Source organism: Peromyscus eremicus, chromosome 19 (genome assembly GCF_949786415.1).
Source record: "Peromyscus eremicus chromosome 19, PerEre_H2_v1, whole genome shotgun sequence".
Lineage (NCBI taxonomy): Eukaryota > Metazoa > Chordata > Mammalia > Rodentia > Cricetidae > Peromyscus > Peromyscus eremicus.
In genome coordinates this window covers 53,553,515-53,573,386 of record NC_081435.1, presented here as the reverse complement: position 1 = coordinate 53,573,386, position 19,872 = coordinate 53,553,515, and the positions used below count along the sequence as shown (strand labels likewise).

At 46.2% G+C, this 19,872-nt stretch overlaps 1 protein-coding gene across 1 annotated transcript; it reads right to left on the bottom strand.

Annotated features, from left to right (window-relative positions):
- Positions 1-1,789: 1,789 nt before the first annotated feature.
- Positions 1,790-18,695, bottom strand: Sec11c (SEC11 homolog C, signal peptidase complex subunit). The gene is made up of 6 exons (XM_059246459.1): positions 18,530-18,695; positions 9,808-9,917; positions 6,670-6,819; positions 4,479-4,598; positions 2,603-2,660; positions 1,790-1,990 (listed from the first exon to the last, which is right to left on the bottom strand). The coding sequence occupies exons 1-6, from the start codon at positions 18,614-18,616 to the stop codon at positions 1,937-1,939; spliced, it is 579 nt and encodes a 192-aa protein (XP_059102442.1). The 5' UTR covers positions 18,617-18,695; the 3' UTR covers positions 1,790-1,936.
- Between the last annotated feature and the right edge of the window lie 1,177 nt (positions 18,696-19,872).

The following is a 19,872-nucleotide window of genomic DNA, read 5'->3' as shown; positions in this document are numbered from 1 at the left end:
AAGTCCAGAGGACAACCTCAGGTATTGTTCATCTTGCTTTTGGAGCCTGAAGCTTGCCAACAGGCTAGCTGGGTCCCCAGTGAGCCCCGGAATGCACCGGTCTCTGCCTCCCCAGGACTGGTATTATGAATGTACCACCATGGCTGGCTGTGTTTGATGTGGGTTCTAGTGATCAAGCACAGGTTGTCATGGTTACACAGCAAGCATATTACCACTGAATTACTGAGGCTCCCAGGCCTTCCACCCTACGGTGCATCTGTCCTCAAGCACAGGCATCATCCACAATTTTTCCTTTTCTCTCTTTTTTTCTAATATTTCTTTTTGGAAACAGGGTCTCTCACAGGCCTGGATATCTCCTAGTGGAGTAGGCTGTTTAGTCAGTGAGCCCTGAAGACACATCTGTCTGTCTCCTCGGTGCTAACAAGTGTGTACCTCCATACCTGGGAATCAAACTCTGGCCCTTGTGGTACAAGGCACTTCACTGAGTCATCTTCCCAGTCTCCCCACCACCACCAACTGCAACAGTAACTTCTGATACCTTCCATTTGCTTTTCTTGCTTAATCTTTGTTCACAGTGATTATCACCACTTGAAACTCCAGATTTCTTTCTCTCTTCCACCTACTCTACCGGAACCTCCATCAAGGCTGAGACTGTGTGTCTCAGTGCCTAAGACTGCTGTGGATATGTTCTGTATGCTGTGAATATGTTGCTCTGACTGGTTGATAAATAAAATGCTGATTGGCCAGTAGCCAGGCAGGAAGTATAGGTGGGACAAGCAGAAAGGAGAATTCTGGGAAGGCTGAGTCAGGAGACGCTGCCAGCCACTGCGATGAGAAGCAAGATGTAAAAGATACCGGTAAGCCACGAGCCACATGGCAAGGTATAGATTTATAGAAATGGGTTAATTTAAGATATAAGAACTGGATATCAAGAAGCCTGAGCCATTAGGCCAAACAGTTTAAATAATATAAGTGTCTGTGTGTTTATTTGGGTCTGAGTGGCTGCAGGCCCAGGCTGGACTGGAGATAACTCCAGTTACATAAGACAGTGGCAGGAGTCTCAGTACCTCCTCGATATTTCAGTGAGAGACTGCTTTCAATACAGAGCTATTTAGAGTAGAAACAGCTAACTCCACTGCAGACATCCCTGAGAAATGGAAAGGGGTGAGGAAAAGAATGACTTCCCTTTGCTTCTGTATTCTCTTATTTTTTCAAAGGTGTATGCACTGTTTTATATCTATTTATTCATCTGTCTATTTATGTGTATGCGTATCTGCCATGTGAATGTGTGTGTACCATGTGTGTGCAGCTGCCTGACATGGGTGTTGGGAACCAAACCTGGGTCCTCTGCAAGAGCAGTGAGCTCTCTTAACCACTGAGCCATCTCTCCAGCTTCCACATTGTTTTTATAATTTACTGGATACTTTAAATAGCTGCACAAACCATCCCAAAATATATCACAAAAACAAAGCAGATTGCATCTCCTCCTCCTAAAAGGCTGTGGACTTCATTTGTTTATCAGATTATGCATGAATGAATAAAAAGTCACCCTCTTTGAAGAGCTTGTTTCCCTCAGACACATCACTCTGTAAACTCGGAGCTCTATTTTTGAAACGAGTTACTGGGACTGTATCACGTGGACTGTGCCATGCCACCTCCAACAGGCCAGGCCCCAACACACTGTCCAGTGCCTAGAAGTGCTGCTGACCCCATGCTCTGTAGAGGCCACTACCTCCAGCAGCTCAGAGACTGAGCAGACTCCAATCAGAGGCCACAAAAGGAAGCCATCTTTACTGGTGAATCATTTATTTGGACAAGACAAAAACATCTCCACCTGGTTTCCCTTTATACAGAAAGTGGAACGTTGCAAATATATTAGCTTTTCTCTTTTTCAACAGAATTCATTTCAATCTGGTCCCAGGAACCGCTTCTCGTGTTAGGATTCACGTTTTAGTAACACATATGCGCCCATCACAGCCAAAAGAGCATACTGTAAAGAAAGCACAATGGAAAATCATCGTGAGATCTACAAATAAACTCAGGCTTACAAATGTATTCAGATGAAGCCTGCTCAATGCTGGACTGAGGACAGACTCAAAAGATGACCTCTCTCCCACATGCCTTGTTCTCCAAATGAGCTGTTCATTGCACACTGAATGGAGACCCAAAAATATACTGATGACTTGAGATCACATACCTGACAAACACAGCTAATGCCTAGCCTTTTAGGTTCCCTATTGTCTTTCAAGCGATTTTCTAAAATAGAAACGCCATTTCTGCTGAATTTGGTTGATAAATATGACCAGGGTTTTGATGCTACTTCAGTCTAGGTTAAAAATTTTCCATAACAATCAACACTCCTATAAGCACCATTTTATAACATAGCTAGTATAAAAGTAGCTGTTTTAAATAACTAATTAAAATGTTAATAATTTAGGTTATTATGCTAATTTGTAGGTAAATTACAAATGCTCCACAGAAAAAGCAATGGCAAAACATTTTATGATGACTTCCTATTTACAACTGCACAGGTAAAAGCTCCAGTATTTAAAAACTTAGTAAACACACACACACACACACACACACACACATAAATTCCTACCTTGAATTTTGGATAGTCATTCATTATAATGGTGACCATACCAACATAAGGTAAGAACCTAAATTGTGGGAATGAAAAGCAAGAAATATAAAATTGGTTTACTATAATGATGATATAGCATGTACTGCTCTACACATTGGCCTCAGGACACCAGTCTTCCCATGGCACACCACTGGCTAGCCTGGGAGGCCAGTGCCCACTCCTTTCCCAAGGCTGGAGCAGCAAAGCGTATGCGCGCTAAAGGCTGGGAGGGTTTTAAGTGGTTTGAGCAGCAAAGCTCTTTGGCTGTTCTTGGTACCATTAAAGTAATTAGTTGAACCACTTGTACAAGTAGAATAAGCAACTTCCATAAATCTAGCTGATTTTGTTTTTAGGAAGAAAAGTATTTTCAGGTGGCCTATGTAAAAACAGCTACTAGAAAAAGCTTCAAAATAAAAAGCAAAAGATTTATATGACCTGAAAAGAAACCAGCAACAAATAAAGTTTGAAAGCACACAGAAAACCATCCAGAGTTTAAATAATCATCATGATTTTCATTTCAGTGCTTTTCAAGTGTAACAAATGAGTTTACTGAGAAATGAACACAATGGATCAACTCGGACTCAAATATGCTAATAAGAAGCAGGTGCCACGTCCACAGCCCCTTCCAGTCAACACCCAGTGGTCTGCCTCTCTCCTGTCAGTGGCCTTCATGGGCATTAGAAACACAGGACCAGCTAGGAGGAAGCCGCCCTTGTCTCCCTGCAGACACCTGAGTAAGTGCAGCAGAGGAAAGTGGGGGAAGGCTTGGGGAGAGCCCTGCATCAGCGCCTGATCAATAAAGATGACCCTTCCACTGACTTGTGTGACCAGTGAGACTGAGACAGCAAGTGGACATTTCTAACAGGGGTTTTCAACTTTATTTATTATTAATATTTATAAATGGGTCAGTGAGAGAGGGAAAGCATCTCCTTTACTAATTTTTTTAAAATGAGATACATTCTGTACGGTGTCAACCATAATTAATTCTTAAAACAATCATGAATTTAAAAATTTACCACAAACTTTCTAATTATGAGAAGCAAATAGGAAAATAGTTCAAATGTCTACCACAAAAAGTCTTTCCAGATGTTTGCATATGGAATTATGGGTACCAAAAGAACAGCATTTGGCCACTTAAAAGGGTAAAGCTGTAGATTTAACACAAGAAGCTACTTTATGTCCACTTACTGTTGGACATAAAGGCTCAATCCTTCCAGTTAAAACTATATGTAGTATGTGCTCATATATATTAGTAGAGTGTCCAGAACAGTCACTGAAATGCTAATCAGAGGCCATCTCTTGGAGGATTTCTAGTCATTGGCATTTAAACCCCTCAAAATAACTAATCTTTAGGTGAAGGTGTGTTTTGGAATAGAATTAAATACAGGATATAGGTAATATATTCCAATTCAGTTATAGTTTTGGGGTCCTTGGATAGCTTTAAGTTTTCTTCATTAAAAAAAAAATTGTTTATATGTGTGAGTGCTTTCCCTGTTTGTATGCCTGTGCCAGTGTGTGAAGTGCCCCAGGAGGCCAGAAGAGGGCGTCAGATCCCCCAGACTGGAGCTGCCATGGAAGTGCTGGGAATCGAACCTGGGTCCTCTGGAAGGGCAGCCAGTGTTCTAAACTGCTGAGCCATCTCTCCAGCCCTTGAACATGTTTTGTTGAAGGCAGGGTCTCACTGTATAGCCCAGGCTTAGGGTTTCTTTGTTAGTCTTCCAAGCACACCTTAGACCTGCTTACAACACGTGGATGTGTTTGTGACAAATGGCTGTTGTCTTACAAGCTCAGTCTCTTCACGTTTAAGTGTTTGCTGGTGTCTGAAGCTTCTGTGTAACAACAAGTTCATCCTCACCCTCGTGCTCTTCCTACCACGTCCTTCTTCTCCAGCCAGTTCTGGCCTTCTTTGTACAAGCCTCTGTCATCAACTTCATTATTATCCCCTTTAGTCAGAAATTTGATGTCTCCATTATCTCTGGAAAGCAAAATGACGTCCTCTCAGAAGTCATTCTCAGCACGGCATCATTAAAAACATATTAGTTTAACGCAGACATTACAGCCAGACAGCAGTATTTAGAAAGCAGTTGAGGAAGACTTGACCTCTCCTTGGTCTAAGCTGATTGCTTACAGATAACCACCCAGCTGAAGCACAGATCTAATGACAATTTCATGGACTTAAATTCCAAAACATTCAAGTAACCCTGACAACCAAAACACAAAGCAAATACCAGAGCAATGGGAAGGCAACACCGGTACACAACATCACTTCTTACTCTGGCGTTCTTGCACTGGAACCAGGGCTGCTGGTACTAACTTACTTGTAATCCAGAAACAAGAGTATCAGTGTCATGACCAGTGGGCAAGATCATGGGACTAGGTCCTGTGGGTCCGCAGCAGTCCAAAATGGAACTGGAAGGGACGTTCCCATACTCACCTCAATTGTCCCTCTCAAGTCTGACTCGGGCAGACACCAGCTGAAGTTGACTTACTGACCTGCATTTGAACTGTCTCATCCCTTCTTAACCCTCACGGAAAAATGTTAGGATGGATCTCACTCTTACTCAGTCTACATAAGAACTTGCCCAAACCACAGAGATCTGTGGGTAAGGTGATTTAAATGTGGCTGTGCTTTTTAACTGACCTTGAGCTTACCAAATGGAGAACTATTAATGCTTTACTTCCTTCACCACCGAGCACAGTGGTGTAAATCCCATCTGCAGGGAAACAGTCACAAACGGCAGCAGACAGAGTCAGCAGAGAGGCAGGACTCATTAAGCACTCTAAATGGGGGTGCACTGTAAACCTGGGTCCGGAAACACAAACCTGTAGCACTGTGTAGTTTATAAAGAGGGAGTCTTTCAAAAGACAAATGAAAACAGGCACCATTAGGATGAGGTAAGGGGCTCAAAGCCTGCAAGTATCTGAAACAGTGTCTAAAGGAACAAGCTGATTTGTAGTCATGGGTGTATAGACTCAAGAGGGAGAATATCTGTACAAGTTACAGCAAAAAGTCATCACTGCCCCAACTCTGAACACGTTTCCATCTTTAGAAATGATTTTCAAATGAGGTGGAAGCCCTGTCGCACCATCCCTGCTTCTTCTCAGGAAGTTAGCAAGTAGACAGCACGTAACCATTCAAACGATGCCTGCATCTGAGCAGCCTGTACTGAGTCTGGATTAGTCCAACGGTCAGTGTGATAAGGTGGGTATTTTAAGTGGCCCTGGAAGCAGCGAAGGGCATGCATACCCAACACTAGAAGTCACTCGCAGATCCAGTCTCATCCTTCTCATCCCCCTCCCCCATGGCGAAAACTTCACCATCTTTTAAAACACAGATATATCTAAATTTAACTTTATAAACCACGTACACAAAAATGCTAATGCCAAAGCTGCACAAAGGTAAAGGTGCACACCAAGTATATAAAATGCAATCTCTCTCTCTCACACACACACGAGAGCTTTCTGCATCTGAACTAGAATTAAATGTCTTCGTTTTAAAAACAGACGCTAGTAAGATCTTGGGGCATCCATGCTACCTAAGGAGAAGGTGAGGCTGGCTGTGTGGCGGTGGAGGGCAGGACTAATGCAGGACATGTTATGCCAAATTATGAGGTGCCCTGGGAAAGGAGGTTTTCCCCCACCAAGGGCTGAAGTGACTGCTAATAATGCCACTTTGGCCACAGTGACACAGAGAAACAGCTAGCTTTGCTACATGTCAGAAGAAATTTCTGGTTTCAAAGTAACCCATCTGGTTAGTGTGATTTTCTTCGAGACTCCTTCAGACAGCTAATATCACACAGCCCTTACATTTGTGCAGCAGTCTGGGTTTGGTTTTTGGTTTTACGTGTTCTAGGAAACATTCTCTCACCTAGCTCTCATAATTGCCCTCCCAGTCTACAGAAACAGTCAGGTCACTGGTGCAAAGCATCCCAGTTAATAAACGGCAGAAGGAGAACAAATCTGGGTCTTTCCGTTTTCTCACTAATCTTTAAAACCATCTACCAAAACGTACAATACCAAAATAAAAGCAAGTAAAGCCTCTTTACTTTTCATGAACCTTGATTACTCTGTGAACTATCGGAATGTCTCTTCCTTCAACTTTAAAAACAACTATTTCACCAGCTCTGATGGGATCCTCCCGGAAGTTTGTGAGGAACAGCAGATCTCCCCTGTGAAAGGCCGGCTCCATACTGCCACTGCAAAGAAACATAAAGTCACCGTCAGGGGTAGCCAGTGTCCAAAGGATAGTAAAGGTAAACTCCCAGCCGCAGTTGAATCCACGTTCACAAAGGGTTTCCCCCAGCTCAGATAAGGAAATGGCCATTGAGGAAATGCTTTCTACTTAGGCTAGGTTCAGGCATGGGAAGGAGGCTCGCAGGTCCTTTTCTCAGCCTACCCCATTGTCTGTTTCTCACTCCTTGAACAAGTACTGCCTTGGAGCTGAACCAAGAAGAGTGTCGACTCTGAAGTAAAAGCTGCCTACTTATGGCCTTAAAAAAAAGTCCCACCTCCACAAATACATTTCATTCGGAGCTGTACTCTGTTAGTTCTGGTTAATGTGTAGGGTGGTCCCTTCATGTCATGGCACAGCCTCAGCACCCACAACACTGCAGAATCTTTTCAGGGGATGAGAAACAAACAAATGAACAGAGGAAGAGAGCAGGCCCTGTCCTAAAGCATACTGAGAGCGGGAACAAAACCTGAACCCAGTTTGGCCTCTTGCAGCATCAACCTCAGCCATGTTCTACAAAAGCCTAATGCTAACAAGTATTATTGGTGTGGAAGACTACATAATCTTCATGGTAATAGTTCAAATCTATACCAAAATCTCTGCTGTATTCAAAGGAAACTGCAATCTACTGGGAATTGAAAGTTAAAATGTAATGCATAGGAAAAGAATAAGAGCTGTAAATATAACTTCATAGGAGCTGGGCAGCCAAGGATGAGCTAGCAATGTCTGCTCATCAGGAAAGAGAAAGAAACAGGCTAATGGAAGCCCTGGGGCCTTTAAAGGAGAGTGGTTCATGAAGCTGGGCCTCCTTCCAACCACCCAGTACTGGTGCCCTACAAGCTTCCCAGCAGACAGAAGGCAGGGAGGAGATACGTGGCCTGTCACTGAGCACCTGCGGGGCTCATGTTCAAATGAAACCAGTGCTCTGTGCACAGGATCAGACCTGGCATGCTAACCAGGAAAGCTGAGTGAGAAGAGGAAAGGGCTGACGACAGAACTGACTGAGAGGGAGAGGAAGAGGACGGCAGGGTCAAACAAATTTGGCCCCAATGTAGACTCTTACTGTGTCCTCCTCTCTAAAGTGAGCTGGGCTTCAGACTTCAGTTTTCCTTTATAGAACGACGGCCAAAATGCCTCATTTCTCCACCAGTGGCTTCATCTTTATTCCTTCCACAATTTCCCAGAGCCCCCAGCAGGGAGGCAGTGTAAGAAAATGCTCTAGGTCGTGACAATGGATGGCACTGACTGAAGACACCCCTCCCAAAGCACCAGGGGTAAGAAAGGGCCCTACAGTCCAGCAGCTCTCAAAGTTAGGAACATCAGCTGGCAGGTGTTCTCCCACGGCTAGGGACCCCCAACAACACAGGGACTTTACCAGCTCATGACTTCACATCAGACTGCTTTAAAACTATAGAGGACGCTTTTTTAAAAAAGTCCCTGTGTACTGCACTTTCACAGGAATATCTGTGTGTGCATGTGTGATGAACCTGGTGATCTTTGATCCAGGGTTGCTCTACCAAAGATGATCTTGGAATACTTGAGACTTGACCTCCATGGGCCTCTGCATGAGAGGGCCATTTAGAGTCCTCCTCTCCCTCTTACATGTGAACACTGAACACACTGCCTCACACTGCCTCACACTGCCTCACACTGCCTCACACTGCCTCACACATGCCTCACACACACCTCACACTGCCTCACACACGCCTCACACACGCCTCACACTGCCTCACACTGCCTCACACATGCCTCACACTGCCTCACACATGCCTCACACTGCCTCACACTGCCTCACACATGCCTCACACTGCCTCACACTGCCTCACACTGCCTCACACTGCCTCACACATGCCTCACACTGCCTCACACTGCCTCACACATGCCTTACACTGCCTCACACTGCCTCACACATGCCTCACACATGCTTGGCCACTGAGATCCATCCCTAGCCCCCTTCTCCTAGAAAGCTTTTCATTGCTCCTGCCTTCTCCCCTTGCTTCCTTCCTCCTGCTCCCTTGCTGAGGATAACTCAGGACCTTGAACATGCTCTGTACTTGCTTTACCACTGAATGACATCCTAAGCCCTCTCAAAACAAAACAAAAACCCTCCAAGCTATCTATCATCCTTCGAATACCCTCCGACCAGAAGTATGACCCCCTAAGGACATAAAGCAGAGCTACTCCAACTGAAGCAGAGCTATGGTGGCTAGGACCCGGGAGCCTGGTCCCTACAGGGCCCAGGGCACTCCTGTCAACACTGATAAGTCAAGGGCCCCTCTGCTCCTCTGTGAGCGACACTTCCTCAGCATTTACATTTATGAAAACTGCAAATCCACCCCTTGGCTAGTCACACAAAGGAGCCCCGGGAAGTATAGACACAGCTGCAGATCTATGGTCTAGCAGCAGAACCCAGGGGAAGGAAAGGCACTGGTTTGGGAGCAAAAGCCCCATAGTGTGACCTTGGCTCCTGAACTGGTTAGCTATGACTCTGATCAAGTGACAACAACCGGCCCCCTTCTACTCCCACACAACAAAGAGGCTCTATTGCTACCACCAGTGAGACTTAATGATGTCAGACACACTGAACAAAGCGCCTGACACACCTGCTGGCTGCCAAACAGGGCCATTTGGTTTCAAATGGACTGACGGTTTCCTCTCGAATAACTTTATGGCTGCATGAAGTTGACAATAGTCACTCTTCTAAAGCAGGTACACTTTCATAAGCATAGCCGTCTCCAGGAGATAAAGGCCATTGACATCTCCTGACACTTGCTGGGAACTGGAGGGACACACGCTCATTCTACTGGGTATTGCTTAACGTTTTAAACCAGTTAGGTGTAAAGGTCAATTTGTACACCAGGAATGCATTCTCCCACTTTGCTGAACAAGGCACCCTGGCTCCTGGATCCCAGGGAAGCAGTGTGACGGGATGAGGACCAGGATCAGGACCTACCTCAGCACCACCACGATGGGACTCTCGCTGCCCGTGAGAACAATTAAGCCTTTCCATATCATGAGTGCAGAAGACACGATCATGGCAAAGTTTAAAACCTGGTAGTAGAGCTGGAATGAAAAAGGCCAAACCCAAGTGAAAACAGTGACGGCAGAATATTCAATATTCACACAACAGAGCCTGGAGGTACTTATAAAATGAACAAGGCATGGTTGGAGGGCAGCTAGTATTTCAGCTTTTATTCACAGGATAAGTCTTCCAAACCTCACCTCACAGTCTGTGAGAAAAGGGGGAAACAGTTATCTGTCTGATCAGCTTGATCAGCCATGGGACTCTGCCCAAGTGACTGCTACACACTCCTCACCTGCAATAGCCCTGTACAGCAAGGGGGCTCTATTGCCACTGGCAGTGGGGCCTAAAGGCCTCAAACACACTGGACAGAGCATCTAAGCACCTGCTTGCTGGCTCCCATATACGAGCACTTGGCCTCAAATGACTTAAGATTTTCCCCAAGGAGGCTGGTAATCAACACTAAACATTTCTCCTAGCAGAACTCAACCACTGGCAGCTTCCACTGTAGCTCAGCACAGATGCAGCTCAGCATCGGCTAGTTGTGCAGCCCCATGTTCTCACCCTGAGAGGCTGGCACATCTAAAGTGACTTCTCCTAAACTGCACCTTCAAAAGGAAGCTGAACAGTACTATAGGGCTCAACCAGCAGACCTCTGCTTCTGAAAAAACAAGAACAACAACTTTCCTTTGAAAGTTTGGAAACAAAACTTTAAAATATCTGTTTGTTTAAGGGCTCCATAAATACTTTAAAAAGTGAACAGTAAATATTTGGTTAAGAACACAGGTACAGGAGTCACCGAAGTCAACGGGTCAGGGCTCACCCTGACTCCTGCACGGGTGCTAAGGTACAGCCTCTTCTTTGCCACGGCTGCCTGCCTTACCTGCCAACCCCTGGAGACTGAAGGGCAAACCAACATCTGTACACATCCCAACCCCTTCCAACAGTAGTTGAACTGTCAGATGAATGCCCTCCATCCTTCACAAAGCCACACAAACTAAAGTTACCCTTTTTAACACTACTCAAGAGATAAGTTCCTCAGGCCCTGCCCTTCCTGTGGCGCAAGAAGGCACCTGACTTTGGTACCTATCTGCCTCAGTCTTCCTCCCCCAGGCCCTGGAAGTATCATGATGATTTGCAGAACCATGTGGATGCTGTTGTCTCAACCCTGGACCCATCTCCAGCAACCTTCTTCCCTTCCCTTGGACCATCCACCCTGGAATGGAAGTCACTTCAAGGTCGTATCTCTAATTCAGTGATCCCTCCTCTCTGGCCCTATATTCTCTAGGTACCTGGACACGGACAGCTGAAGGCTGTTCTTTCAGGACTCTGCCCCTCACCTAAGCTTCCCATCCTTGGCACACAGCATGCACACAGTGTGTCCATACCTTCCACAGGCCTGGCACCTTTACTCCACATACTTCTGTTTATCCTTGCAGGGGTTAAGATTTCAGCCTTCCATCTGGGTAGGCCTGGGTATCTCACACGTCTCAATTTTAGGGAAAGGAGGGGATCCACTTCAGCCTGTCCTCTTTTCCTACTTCACTTCTAGAGACATCTGCCGCAAGCAATTGAGTCTGGAAGGATTCTGTGTCATAGGACAGCATCTTTCCTCCCAGCATTTTCACTTTCCCAGACTACTTCAGTTACCATTTCTTTCCTGTCTTCCAGCTCCTAGAACCTGGGTGATCTTGTTTCCTTGCCTGGACTCCCTATCTTGAAATAGTTGATGACTAAGCATCTCCTTTAGTGTGTTTCAGAAGAAGTGAAATTAGGTAGGTTAAATCCCATCTTAAGTATCTATCAGCTTTGCACACTTTCTTTTGGAGTGTGTTTGGAACAGGAGCCAAATCACGTGGCTCTGAACATCATCTCCATTTCAAATTTAACTTTAACTGAAACAATGTGGAGAAGTGGACTGGTTTTGGGTTCTGGTGTTCTAGCCCAGTGGAGTGCACTGTATATTTTAGGGATAAGGACAAGATTTTTAGAGCTTTAGCATAAATAAATGATAAATGTTTGAGGTGACAGATATACTAATCACTGTGGTTTGATCATCACACAATGTAAACATGACTGAAACTTCACACCATACCCCATAAAGCGACAAGTTAATAAATGTGAACTTAAAAAACACAGTTTAATATACAACAAAATACAAGTTTTAAAATGCACAAGGCCTGCAGAAATGCAGCCAAGGCCGCTGAGGAAGGCCCAGCAGGGAAGTGCTGGGTGGCTTTCCAGGGCCCTGACTTCTGAGTGTGTACACCATCCTTCACAGCAGTAGACCTCAACACACACTGCCATCATCGCAGGCCTGAGAAAAGCATTTCTAAGAAGCTTCTGGATGACACCGAAGCTGCTAGCTTGAGACCCCTGTGCTTTATTCCTAGTTCTCAGCAACATCTACACATTGGAATCACACAGGAAAGCCGTCCAACTGAATCCACTGTTGGAAACACCAGCTTCCATGTTTCCTGCACATCAGCTGAGAGATTTCTGGTGTGGGAGGATAAGTGGGAAGGGACTGGCCCACTGTTCCACATCTTTCCCATCCAATCAGCTCCTGTCACTCCACTGTGACCTCTTCCTCCATATTAGGCTTCTTCCACTGGTGACAACCCTTCTCCTTCCCAAGGTCTCAAAGGAGCTGCTGCCCTAGGTAGAGACTCCATCCACTCTGAACACTTTATCCTGCCGCCAGTTTCTCCTTCTCCTCCTGAACCTTCCATGCTGCCATCGGCACCAGCACGCTAACTCCTCCCAACACCGAGGTTCCCAACTGCCTGAGTGACTGTGCATCTTGAAAGATAACTCAAAGAGTTCATATCAGAGCTTCTCTGGGAAGCAAAGTAGTTCCACGGCTGTAACTCTCACCGAGTCACTAACAGGGCCCCACTGGGTCACTGGAAGAGCGTCCACAAGTCTTCTAATCCACTCCACATCCACGCTTGTTTCAGTGTTCCCTGGCCACCTCTGTGCTGTGCAGTTGCCCTTCAGTTGCAGCCCACTCTCTTAATATGGCCTCAGAGGCCCCTTCCCTGACTGACCCCCGCACCCCCCAGCTTTAGCTGGTGGAACTCACCATGCCAGCCACACTTGCGGGACCTATCAGTGCTTTAAACTGTACACATGCCTTTCACTTCAAGTCCTTTACCCAGTGGTTTGCTCTGCCCAGAAAGCCCCTTCCCTGGACTCTTGGCATATCCACAGCTCACCCATTCTCAAGTCCCACTTTCAACATCAGTGCCCAAGGGAAGCCTTCCTCTACGTACTAGACCAGGAGCCAGCAAACTTTCCATTTCAAGGGCCGGACAGTAAATAGTTTAGGCTTATAGGCCACATAATAACTATCAAAGCCACTTAGCTCTGCTACTGGATTTAGGACGTAGCCACAGACAATATCTAAAGGAATTCACACGGCTATGTGCCAATCAAACTGTATGAAAGCTGACAGAGCACTGGAGCTTGTCAGTCTTTGCCATAGGCAGGCCTCTTCTTCCTGTTTCCTGTTCTCACTGTAGCTTCACAGCATCCATCACCAGTTACACATATACTCACTTGTCTTTCACACTAGACTGTGAATTTCACAATGGCAGGCATCATTTCACACCTTGTTCAGAACTGTATTCTCAATATTCAACACAGGTCTGGCAATAGTCAGCATTCAATTTGCTAAACAATGACAAACACCTTTAATAAACACTGAATACAGACAAATCAGCTATAAGGGAACTAGAATACCAACATGAGGTAAAACTTAAGGCTGTAATTTTCCAGTGAGGAAGTATAAGCAGCAAGTGAATACTTGAAAGGTTCAAACCCATAATCCTCCCTCCTTCCCTGCAAATATAAAGTTTCTGTTTTTTTAATGCTAACACTCAGGACTAGTACCAAAAGCTACATTGTGGGAGAATGCAAGTTAATATAAGTACTCTCAACTAGCATTAATATCAAGAGATTACTATCAGCCTGGGATTCCTGCTTGTAAGAATTCCATCTAAAACAGATAAGAAATTAGGCTCCAAAGATACTTGTATCAGTCTTATTTCTAATAATGAGGGGAAAGTAGGAAATGGCAGATTATCCCACTATTTCAAATAATGAACACTAAGCAATTGCAATAAGACCTTGGGCAAACTATAAGCACAAGGAGGTGGTCTAAGGCCAGAGGTGATCTTAGGATAGTTACAAGTCATTGATTTTCTGGGTGTGAGTGTACAGATGCTCATGTGTGTGGAAGCCAAAGATCAACCTCAGGTGTCATTTCTCAGGATGCTATTTGTGGTGGTTTGAATGAAAATGGTCCCCATAAAGTCACAGGGAGTGGCACTACTGGAGGTAAGGCCTTGTTGGAGGGAATCTGTCACTGGGGTTGGGCTTTGAGGTTTCAAATGCCCAAACCAGTCCCGGTGTCACTCTCTCTTCCTCATGCCTGCTGATCCAGATGTAGAAACCTTGGCTATCTCTCCAGCACCATGCCTGCCTGTGTGCCGCCATGCCTCCCACCATGAAACCTCTGAACTGTAAGCCAGCCCCAATTAAATGCTTTCCTTTATAAGAGTTGTTGTTGTGGTGTCTCTGCACAGCAATAAAAACTCTAATTAAGACACCATCCACGTTGATTTTTTTTTTTTTTTTTTTTTGGTTTTTCAAGACAGGGTTTCTCTGTGTAGCTTTGCGCCTTTCCTGGAACTCACTTGGTAGTCCAGGCTGGCCTCGAACTCACAGAGATCCACCTGGCTCTGCCTCCCGAGTGCTGGGATTAAAGGCGTGCGCCACTACCGCCCAGCCATGTTGATTTTTAAGACAGGTTTCTTACTAGCCTGGGGTAGGCTGGCTAGCCAGAGAGCTTCAGGGATCTGCCTGTGCCTACATCTCCAGCCCTGGGATTACAGCATCCATCACTGGATCTTTTGCATGGGTTTCTGAGGTGGGGGTAGGTCGAACTCAGTAAAGCAAGCACTTTCCAGATTGAGCCATCTCTTCAGCCCCAAGCATTGATTTTCTTCTTGTGCTGGCTAGTTTTATGTCAACCTGACAGAGGCTAGAGCCATTAGGAAGGAGGTAACATCGATTGTGAAAGTGCTCTCACCAGACTGGCCTGTGGGCAAGCCTGTGGTGAATTTTCCTCATTGATGATTGATGCAGGTTGGGACCTAGCTCTCTGTGGGCAGTGCTACCCCCGGGCTGGTCATCCCAGATGTTAGAAGGCAGGCTGAGCAAGCCATGCCGCCATGGCTTCTGCTTCAGTTTCTGACTCTGAGTTTCTGTCCTGAATTCCTGCCCTGACTTCCCTAGGTGATGGACTACAAGTTGTAAGATGAAATGATGAACCCTTTCCTCCTCAAATTGATTCTGGTTATAGTGTTGCATCACAGCAACAGAAACCCTAAGTCACTTCTTCAAAATGTCTACGGTAAGCATGGACTGGTTCCAAAAATCTAACCTATGGCTATTAAAATAATCATTTTGAGGAGTAATAAAACATGAAAATGTATTGAGATGATGCAACAAAAGGAAAGCAGAACTCAAGAGTGGCTCTTGCTACTATGACCACCTGGCAAAAAGAGGTGACTTGAAGCCACCGTAAAGGATTCAACTCAAAGTAGGACAGAAAAGGAAACGTAAAGTAACGTGTGGTATCTCGGTGCTGTTTACCGCTCCAGTCAGCGGTGTGAACCTGGGAAAGCGGGGCCTAAAAATGAGGCGGACTAAAGTCTCATGCAATCACCAACTTTATTCAGAGCATCAGACAATTTATACTCTGAGGGTTAAGAAGAATCACATGAGTAAGGGGTTCAATCACAGGACAAGCCATATGTAGCAAAAACATGTTTTTCCATAGAGCATATAAATAACAACAGCTGAAGTGAACTCACTCCTATTCTTGACACCTAGGAGAAGCACAAAAACACATTCCAAGAACAACTCTGTGTTTTGAAAAAAACAAAAAACAAAAAAACAGGTCACAAGACTCTTGTCTTGTTGGAGTTTTCTCACAGGCACTCAGAATTCTCACACGACCCCACTCTTGGACTGAGTTCCAACATGGTGCAATCAATATCAAAGTAGCAATAGAAATAGAATTCAATACTAAAGCCATGAACCATTTTTTTAACTACTTGGCTATTGTGTCTATTTGCTCATTATGAAACTAGCACTGTATTCCCAGGAGAGCAAAAAAGAGGTGTGCTAAGTGGACCCCTTTAAACCATAGCTTCTAAAAGCAGATGTCACTGGCTACAAATCTTCCCCACCTGCTCTGTTTGAGAACAGTGTGTGTAAACAACGGCTGTTTCGTTATGAACTACAGATCCGGTTGGGAAAGTCCCAAACCACAATTTTAAATAAGGACTGCCAATTTTTTGATAGGTTTTCAGATCACCAGTCTCTATCTCAACAAAAAGCAAAATTACAAGCTCTTAGTACTTATTTAATAAGAACTCTGAGTTAAGAACATGTTTTCCAGTATGGTTCTCTGTGCTTGAAAACAGATCACTGTGAGGTAATAAAACTGATTCCTTACAAACACTTCCTTTGAGAAAGGCTAAAGAGATAGCAAATACACAAAAACCTAACAATCGAACTCACTGCAAAACCACGAGTCATACTTCAGACACCCTACCATTAAGGTATCCACAGATCTGAGTACAGGTTTGGCAACCAGGAATCTAAAACCATAAATTTGGCCGAACTACAGACAAGCTGAACCCGGTCCAAATATACCTCATCACATTTGCATGATGCCTTGCGTTGAGCCTCATTTGGGCTCACCAAATAAGGACCCCAACAGAGCCTTAACGCAAGCCCACACCCAATCTCTGGAATCAGCCACTTGCAAGGAGTTTTAAGCAAACATTTCAGGCCAGATATTCTGGCCACAGAGCAGCAAAAACACCAGTCACTGTACTACTTCCTCTCTTCCTCGCTGCAGCTACAAAGAGCCCTTGTCTTGCATGTGGCTCTTATTTATTAAGTGGGGGCAGTAGAGAAAGGGGGTCCTGCTTCAAGGTCTGACAAGGTGTCAGAGGACCCTGTTATGAAGGGGGAAGAGTCAGAAGCAAGCGAAAGACAAGTTTTTTTCCCCCAACCATTAAAAGAAAGCACAGAAACGGAGCTTATGAATTTTAATTAGTAGACCATCAAAACAAGCAACACAACAAGCTACTGACCCAAGAGATCCAACGGCCAAACCAAGTGAGGGACTGATAGATTCATCTGAGGCCCTCTCTGATAGTCTGCAATGATAGCCGTTAGAAATCAGTACCAAAGATTTTAAAACTCCATCCAATCATCTAAATTTAAAATAAAGCCGTTCTTCCTATGACCAGTGTCCGCCCTTGGGGCATTAGTTATTGCTGTTCCAAGCTAGTGTGAGTCCCAACTAAAACTCCTCTTAGCCACATAGACCACAGAAGCTCATCAGTGAAGCTAGACACAACCAGATCTTAATCACTTCAGAAAATCCAAGTCACGAAACTGTCCCATATGGTTGCATTTTTCTGAAATTCTTCACAAAAAAAAATGGGGGGGGGGGATAGAAGAAGGGGAAAGGGGAATGGAAGAGAAAGAGAAGAGATGTGGGGCTGAGGGAGGGGAAGGGAGATATGTGCCCCCAAATAAGTTGTGCTCTCTCAGTCCCACAGCTCCCATCTCTACATGGTGGAACAGATAACTCTGAGGGCCATCCAAATCATGAAAACGCCATGTGTTCCACCCTTGTCAAGAAAGACCGTACTTTTCTCACCACGGTGCGTCATCATCTGTAATAGCACTGGCTAGCTATCAAGATACCGGGGACACTACAGTCCCTCAACTACAGACTGCCCTATCCTACTTTTCCGGGCTGATGGAGGAAGTGATGGTGCACAGTAAGAGATGGGGGGTTGGCGGGGGAACGACACAAAAAGAAACTTTGTCTCAGCGGGCTTCTTACAGAGCAGTGAAAAATGAAGCCCAGCTATCCAAGGACGCCCCCCCCCGCTCCCCTCCCCCCCCCCAACCCTATGGCAGGTGGTGCTGCGAGAAAGGATGGAATCAGAAAGTTAGAAGAAACTTCTGAAATCCTTCTTAGGAACGTCGATTCGGTCTGCAAGGACTGAGCACCACTCAGAAGGCAGAAGCAGCACTGAGTCCCGACGACGCACGCCCCCGGAACACCAACCCCTCCCCCAGCTCGGGAGAAAGCCCTTTGGGGGGGTCCTTGAACAGCTCCCACGGTAAGAAAGTTCTCCCCTTCCCCTCTGCCTGCTTCGGAGCCACTTGCAACGGCGCGGCCGGCGGCGCGCAGCCAGGCCTCTGGAGCGCCACAGGGAAGGCTGTTCCCTCCTCACCGAGTGGCCCTCCAAACGCGCAGACAGCTGTCACTTGCGCTCCAGTCATCTCCCTTCACTTCCGCAAGCGCATGTGACATCCACTGCGCTCCCCTTCCCGCACCCCCTCCCCAATTTGCTCTCGTCCACGCAGGAATGCCAACACTTGCCCACACGTGGGTCTGGGAAGATCTGAACCCAGGGCCTCTGGAAGCCAGGGAGCTCCGGTCACACCGAGCTGCCCTTGCCGGTGCGAGCCTCACCGGGGACACCCCAACTCCTGCAGCCGCAGCGGGTCCCGGTGCACCGGGCGCGCCCCCCACCCGAGCCTCCGTTACCTGTCGTTTGTTCATCTTCCTCAAGTCTCCAAAGATGTCCAGGCTGGACGTGGGGAGATGTGTCCCCACGGCGCCCGCGCGTACCATGGCGAGGTCTCTGGGGGCCCGGGCGGCCCGCCGGCTCCTTCTGTCACACACAGCTGCGGAGCACCGGCAGGCCCCGCCCACCAGCCCGCATCCTGGGTGCCACGTGACCAGAGTCTCTCGTGGGCTTCTGGGAATCGTAGTCTCGTGAGGCTCAGCTCACCCATAGGCCCTGGAGGAACTGGGAGAAGGAGAACTACAAGTTCCAGAGTGCTACGGGCGGAGAGCCTCGGCCAGTGAAGACCCAGGGCTCCTGGGGAGCGTGGCGAACGGGCTCTGAAGCCTCAGCCGACCCTTCTAGGAGATTGTGGGGTAGCCGGTGAGCCGCTTGTCTAGGTGGAAACTCGGAGAAGTGACTGCTCGAAAAGAGCGGAACTCCAAGACTCTGGTCAGGCGCCAGCCGGACACCTATAGCTCCCTCGCTTTCACCTAGCCGTGTATCTTGGCCATTGGATGACTGCCGCTAGGAAAGGCGGAGCTTCTGCCCTGCGGGCGGGCAGTGAAAAATAGGGGCGGGGCCTAAAGATGGGCATGTCGGGTGGGCGGGGCCTGGGGAGGCGGGAGTTTTGAAGCTGTGGGGTACCACTCTGAAAAAAATAGCTGGATTCTATTGCAAAGGAGCAATCTGTGAACCATGGTGACTATAGACGTTATCAAAGCGGACATTCACTGCATGAATAAGTAACCATCTCATTTTATACTTTAGGAAGGACAGTCCTAGAAAGGGTCTATGCCACGGCCACAGTAAAGTGATGGAGTGTGGAATAGGCCTCAAGTCCCAAGTCCAGAATTTCCACAGTTCTGGTCCTAGGTTATCTTTGATTCGCTCATTTACTTTATCCTTTGTTTTATGTATTTATTCGCAAATTTTTACCAAGCAGCTACAATGCACCTGATGGTATTCTAGGTACCTGAGAAACATCGATTTAAAAAAAAAAAAAAAAAAAAAAAAAAAAAAAAAAAAAAGCAAAGATCCTTGTCCTATTAAAACTTGGGTTCTACCAGGGGTAGACATAGCTAAGCTACATGGTATCTGCATTTTAATCTCAGGATGCAATGCAAACAACGTCATCTCAAAGTGTTGCTGGCCCAGGATGAAGGCAGGCTCTTTGGACATTAGGAGAAAATGTATAACTACATTCATTTTGAGAAGCAGCTTCTGTTGCCACTGATCCTTAAGAGAGCCTGCAAGCCCGCAGTTGAAGTAGCCTCAGACTTGGCACAGAACACACCCAGACACCAAATTCTCAGCATAAAGG